Genomic DNA, 6,596 nt, shown 5'->3' with positions numbered 1-6,596 from the left:
AATCCTCGCAATATATTGTGCATGGGTCCTGGGAGGAAGCATAGGACCAGGAGGAGCTGATGCACACACGCATGTATGCTTGCGCACGCAGACACACACACACACACACACACACACACACACACGCATGCACACACACACACAAATACACACCAGAGATTCCTGGTTCCACCACACCCACCAGAGAAGATATATCACCTAGGAGTTTCTGAGAATCTGCTGGGCCTGATATTGCCATCAACACTGAAAAAATTCAGAGATGGAAGTAGGAGATGGATAGATGGACTTATTGGGATACTGGCTGTTCATCTATTTTTTTTTTTTTTTTTTTTGCCAAGGACATAGTTCATTTCCTGAAGTCCTGTACTTGACTCACCCAACAGGTTTCTGTTCCAGATCATCCCACGGGGAGCAGGTTCCAGGTGCTTGCCCCCTAGGCGTCCATCTGAGTCCCAGTATTGGTATGTCTTTGGTGGTGGGACCCAGCTCACAATCCTAGGTAAGTGGTTCTCATGGTCTCGGGATCCAGCTGTTTCAGGGAAGTCCACTTTTGCTCTGGGGAATTCTTACAATCTGCCTTTCTTAGCCTTGCAGTCTGAACTGTACCTTTTTCTGTGAATGAGGGAAAGGCCGTAATTCTAAGGTAAATCACAGGAAAATCCCCAATAGCTTCACCTACTCTTCTGAGGCAGATGCCCAGAAAGAGATCAAGGAATGAGATTTTCAGGCCAAAAGAGACCACTACACCTCAGCATCTAAACTGAGGCCCAGAGACCCATCCAGACTAAGAAGGCCACATAGTAGGTACAGGGACATGGCTGGTGCCATGAACCCCACCTTCACAGATTCTCGTCACCCTAGATAGAAAACCCCAGAGACTGAGAGAGGAATTCGGTTCAATTTAATCTTCTGCTGGCCCATGAGGTCATAGAGACACAGAAAAGGCTCAGAGTGATCAGGTAACGAGAACCAGGTCCTCCCAGGATGATTACTAGAAAAGAAATGTAGACTGTCTATTGTTCCTGGGGGCTGGAGCCTGTTGCCTAACTTGTCCATCTTCCTCAAATATCCTTCGACTTAGATGAGGAATGAGGAGCAAATGGGGCCGAGTGAGATCAGAAGTCACCAGAGACTTCTCGGGTGGTCAGAGGTTTGCTACCCTTCCTAGTCTGGGAGATGGAGCCTCAGGAACATAGCCAGTGTAGGTCTTGTGATTACTGTGGACAAAGCATCGGGTCCTTGGAGGAGTTCCCAGGATTTCTCTGGATGGAATCTAATCCTTGGTGAGATAACTAAATGGAATCTGGAGCACAGGCCCTGAAGCCTTTATACAGCAGGCACACCTCAAGACCAATTCTCCGGGACCAGTCTTGCAGAGTAAATGAGCAGCAAGTCTCAGAGGAGGCTCTGAGCATTGGAGAAGCAATGGGGGCTGGGGAGCTGCTTTCTGCCCCACCAGAAGGCCAGAGTCAGATCCCAATTCACCACCAGGAGGCCAGGGTTAGATGCCAATTCAGATGCCAGCTTCAAGGGGCTAGAGAATTCAGCTGATCTTAGCCTCAGTGGGGAAACTGAGATTGCAAGGGTCCGGGTCTGGGTCATTTCACCTGTTCGAAAAGAACATGTTCTAATGGGATGCCAGGCTGTCTGCTCTCCAGGGGACTCAAGTGGTCAGAGGAGAAGAAGGAAGCATCTCTGGACGGAAGACTCTGATGCTGTAGTGAATGGCCACAGAGCTCCCGATACGAGAAGGATGCTTTCCTATCACATGGGCTAACTCTTATCCCTTTCTCTATCTGCGCAGGTCAGCCCAAGTCTGACCCCTTGGTCACTCTGCTCCTGACTTCCTTTAAGAATCTCCAGGCTAACAAGGCCACACTAGTGTGTTTGGTGAGCGAATTCTACCCAGGTACTTTGGTGGTGGACTGGAAGGTAGATGGAATTCCTGTCACTCAGGGTGTAGAGACAACCCAACCCGCCAAACAGACCAACGGCAAATACATGACCAGCAGCTACCTGACACTGATATCTGACCAGTGGATGCCTCACAGTAGATACAGCTGCCGGGTCACTCATGAAGGAAACACCGTGGAGAAGAGCGTGTCGCCTGCTGAGTGTGCTTAGACCACAATCCTCCCTGAAGCCTCAGGGGCCTGGATCTGAAGTGCCAGAAAAAAGTTTTTTGTTTTTATTTTTTATTTTTTTTGTTTTTTGCCATTAACCATCTCACTGTCTTTCCTGTGCCTAATACTCAATAAATATCTTGCCACCACCAAGAGAGTCTTGTCGATCTCAACACTTGCGTGCCCAGGGATGCAAAGTTGGGGAGTCATGGAACCCAGTGGGAAACTAACCCAGAGGAGAGTTCCCTACCCAAGTATTCTCCGGGGACAGTGCCTACTGCTGAAACCCCTTCCCAGGGGAGACATAGGCAGCGTGTGCCCCTCCTCCTGAGGCCCCAGGGACAAGTCAAAGCGTGAGTCCACCAATGTTCATTCTGGGAAACCAATGAGTTTCTTTGCTTCCTTACAGAGCATAGGTGAGGGGTTACTTACCCGGATGTGGGTGCCCCTCCCTCCTAACAGGCTGCACCTGAAAGACCTTACCCAGAAGGGTAAGGGCCTTTCCATACCCTCACTAATTAAGGCAGATATCTAGTCAACACATTGAGGGGAAGATCTTGATACTCAGGTAAGAATCCTGTGCCCCTCTCCATCCCTCCATTTGGGGGTATAAATCATCAACAGGGATGATTTTTTTTTTTACAGTGGGGTGCAGCTGAATGCCTGGAGGTGGCAGTTTCTTGGGTTGGTGAATAGTCACTCACTGTAGGAGATTGGTTCTAATGCTTTGATTCGGTCTGGAATCTGCATGTCCAAATGCTAAAGGTCCTTGTCCCCAATTGGTTTGGGGTCCTGGTCCCCAAACGGCCAATGACTGGGCATGGGGCAGGACCCTAGAGTTGCTCAGGCTAGGACACAGGAGAGAGAGAAAGGAGATCGTCATGAAGTGGTGGGAGACAGATGGACGCAGGAGCTGCAGGAGAGAAAGCCAACCAGCCATGTGAGAATTCGGATGGGGAGCCACTGGCCACTTCCCTGACTAGGCCTGGGGAGGCAGGGGAAGGTTTAGGAGTTCCCAGCCTTTGAGGTAGCCAAGGCATTTTAAAATTAACTTGTGTGTGTGTGTGTGTGTGTGTGTGTGTGTGTGTATGTGTGATCCACCGGGAGCACAAATCGGTGTAGTTAAAAACTCCCGCCACAGCTCATAAGTGTGGTCATCAGGATTTCAGTCCACGTGCTACTATGTCTCTCTTCCTCCCCCCACAGCCCTTCCCTCATGTCTGTCTTCCTTTCAGGATGGACCTTCAGCCTCCCCAGATAAGGCTTTCTATTTCTACTCTAGTCTGAGGGCTCAAGGCTTAGAGACAGTAGGAAGTGGCTCAGGTTGCTTTCGAGTCAGGAGCAGAGCTGAGAATTGAACCTAACCTTTAATGGAGCCTGTCTTTCCTGCTTGCTGCTGCTCCCATGTGTTGCAGCTTGGTTTATCTTTGCCCCCTTTCCTCACCATCCTCAGCTCTGATTAATTTCAGTCTGGAGGTTACTGGGGTGGCCAGCAGCGCTGTGACTTTTCCCGGTGAGATGTGAACAGATGTCTGTTCGTCTCAGCTGGGGAACTGCTTGTAGACTACAGTGACAATTCCACTGAAGTCCAACGTGGCACATGAATGAGCTTATTTGTTTTACTTATAAGAATATGGGTGACTCAAAGGTAGCTGCATCACTGAAAAGCCTTCCCATCATGAGTGGCAGTCTCCTCAAAGCTGCACCCCGGGAGCTCCTTTTGAGACTCCCAGGCACCTTGGTTGGCTGGAAAGTCTCCTCACCCCAGCAATCATTACAGCTTATAAAACCATGGGAATCTTGTAAATCTTGGGGAAATTTTCAGAATTTTTTGAGACTTTTTTTTTTTATGCATTTGTTTACTTCCTGAGCCTTGTAAGTTTCTTTTACTTCCTGGTTTATTTTTATTTCATGTGTGTCTTGTCTGTATGTGTGAAATGTGCACCATAGGTAGGCCTAATGCCCCAGGAGGCCAGAAGGGGCAGTTCGCCTCGAACTGGAGTCACAGATGGTTGTGTGCTAGGAACCTTATGGTTCTCTGCAAGAGCAAAACTTGCTCTTAAACATTGAACCTTCTCTCCAGCCCCTACTTTCCAAGTCTGAAGAGGTCTCCCTCTAGTATGCATTGTTTCAGCTTAGAGGAAATCGCTACACATTTGTTACAAGCAGGCCAGCTGATACTGGGAGAAGTGACAGGTTCCAACCCCTCTCCTTTTTTTTTTTTTTTTTACTGTGGTAATTCACATTCCGCTACACCTCCAGGCAGACTGCCTCTCTAGGCTTTGTTGGCCAGTTCCTGCAGCCACAAGTTTTGCGCTTTTTTAAGATGGCTGAACTTTGAGGTCCCTCGCCAGCTCTTCCTTTGGCTTCTTTAGCAGGTGTTTCCTGCCATCTGCCTTCCACAGCTTGGTTTCCCAGGTGGTGACTTAACAGATCCAGGCATGCTCTTGGATTCTGTCTTAGTTAGGGCTTCTATGGGGATGATAAAAAAAAAAACTTACGACCAAACACAACTTTTGAAGGGCAGTTTTAGCTTACAGTTTGTAGTCTATTATCCAGGAAGTCAGAGCAGCATCTGGAGGCAGGAGCTAATGCAGCTGGAGCTAATGCAGAGGCCAAGACTGCTTCTTGCTTCTCATGTCTTGCTCTGCATAATTTATATAACACCCAGGACCACCAGGAGTGGCGTATCCACCTCAATCACCAATCAAGAAAATGCAGCATAGACTTGCCCACAGGCCAATCTGGTGGGAGCATTTTTTCTCAGTTGAGGTTCCCCATTCCCAAATGACTCTAGCTTGTGTCAAATTGACATAAACCTAGCAAGCACAATTGACCCTTTGTCAATTTCACTCATAAATAATTCAGCATAACCTTTGCTTTTTTTTGTTGTTCCTAAGGTTTCACGTTAATACCAATATCACAATATAAAATATTCTAATTTTTAAGGATCTCACAGTCCTTAAAATTTTCAATACTTTAAAAGTTCAGTCTCTTTACAATATCCAGTCTCTCTGAAATTCCAAATATCCGTAAAATTCCCAAGCTTCTTAACTATGGGCTCCTGTAAAATACAAAATAAGTTAAATATTTTCATATTCCAAGAGGGAAGGACCAGGCAGCATCCCAAACAGATCAAGGCAAAATCAAAGTCAAACAGCTTGATGTTGTCAAGCTTAATGTCAGGCCTTGGGGACTTCTTAGTTCCTAAGGGCTGGCCAAGCATGGGCAGCACCCCTCAGAGGCTCAGGCCAGCTCTGTACCACGGAGGCTGCTGCTGTTCTTGGTGGTTATTCCATGATGTTGTCATCTCTAACACTCTGCAGGCTCCTGTTGCAATCGAGTTGCCCTTTCACCAACAGTCTCCGAGGCCATCTTCAGGGACTCTGGTCCTGGTACATGTTGTCAAGTGTCAACTTCTCTCTAAGACCCTTTCAGTTCTGGATGCTCTTACTTCAATCTAGGCTACACATTTACCAGCGAGCTCTTCGTGTTTCTCGTGGTGCCAAGACTCAGCAGCTCTCCATGACTCCTTCATGCCTTCACAACCAGTTCTACCTGGAAAACTTACACATTACTGTCAGGCCGAGTCTGCTCAGCTGCAGGGCAAGGCTGCTTGGGGAGGTGGAACTTGGGGAGTTTGACTGTGATTGCCCTATGCTGCCTTCTAGGTGAGTGCAAAGGCTGTAGGGAAGCACTCCTGGGGTGGGAAAGCACAGTCTGAGATTAGGGAAAGTTGGAGCTGATTCAGGGGTCCCTGGGTCTGTTACAAGGCCAGAGCCATGGAGTTCTTAGACTCTTGGACATCCAGGAGCCACTGGGAGTCAAAGAAGAGCAGAGAACAGAGTCAGAGGGGCCCATGGGCTGGGGACAGCATCTAGCTGGGGTTGGGGAGAGGGAGCGGAGGAAGGAGAGCTCTGGCTTGTCTCATGGGGTGATTGTCCTTAGCTTGAGCAAAGCCCACTTGGTGGCAGTTGTGGCTGGGAGTGCAGAGAGGCCTTCTACAGGAGAATAAAGTTGTGGCTCTGTAGACAAAGGCCTTCCCCAGGTTCCTCATGGTGAATCTTGATGAAAGAGACAGTAGATGGTGGAAAATGGGCCTGAGATTAAATACTTTTTGCAGGGAGAATGTCTGGGGAGAGAAGCTTACTGGCTAAGCCCTCCAGGCCTAGGTACCTCATTAGCATGGAGAACTCTGTTTTGAGTCTATGTGACCATAGGTCACGTTTCTTTTATGTGAGAAGCATGGCACTTGTTCTGAGTCAGGCGTCTGGCAAGGATCTGGGAGTCACCTAAGCCTCAGGTGTGTGCCCACCAGTCTCTCCCTCTTGACCTGCTTTACTTTACCGAACTTCCTGGCATGGTTTTACATCCCACACATTACCAGGTTTGTTTGCCAGCACAAGGTCCAGGCTTGGACCTGTGTGGACTATAGGTTTGTGTGCTGACCCCGAGGAAACACTTCCCAGAAGG

At 48.4% G+C, this 6,596-nt stretch overlaps 1 protein-coding gene across 1 annotated transcript in view; it reads left to right on the top strand.

The window, feature by feature from the left end:
- Igll5 (immunoglobulin lambda like polypeptide 5) overlaps positions 1–2,272 on the top strand; it is a 3,565-nt gene extending 1,293 nt beyond the window's left edge. The window contains exons 2-3 of the mRNA XM_021209752.1: positions 384–499; positions 1,805–2,272. Coding sequence (XP_021065411.1) covers positions 384–499; positions 1,805–2,124 — 436 coding nt within the window. The 3' untranslated portion in view covers positions 2,125–2,272. The remainder of the gene's footprint in view (positions 1–383; positions 500–1,804) is intronic.
- Positions 2,273–6,596: the final 4,324 nt, after the last annotated feature.

The sequence above is a fragment of the Mus pahari genome, chromosome 12 (assembly GCF_900095145.1).
Source record: "Mus pahari chromosome 12, PAHARI_EIJ_v1.1, whole genome shotgun sequence".
In the NCBI taxonomy this organism is placed as follows: domain Eukaryota; kingdom Metazoa; phylum Chordata; class Mammalia; order Rodentia; family Muridae; genus Mus; species Mus pahari.
This window is presented reverse-complemented; position numbering and strand designations above follow the sequence as displayed.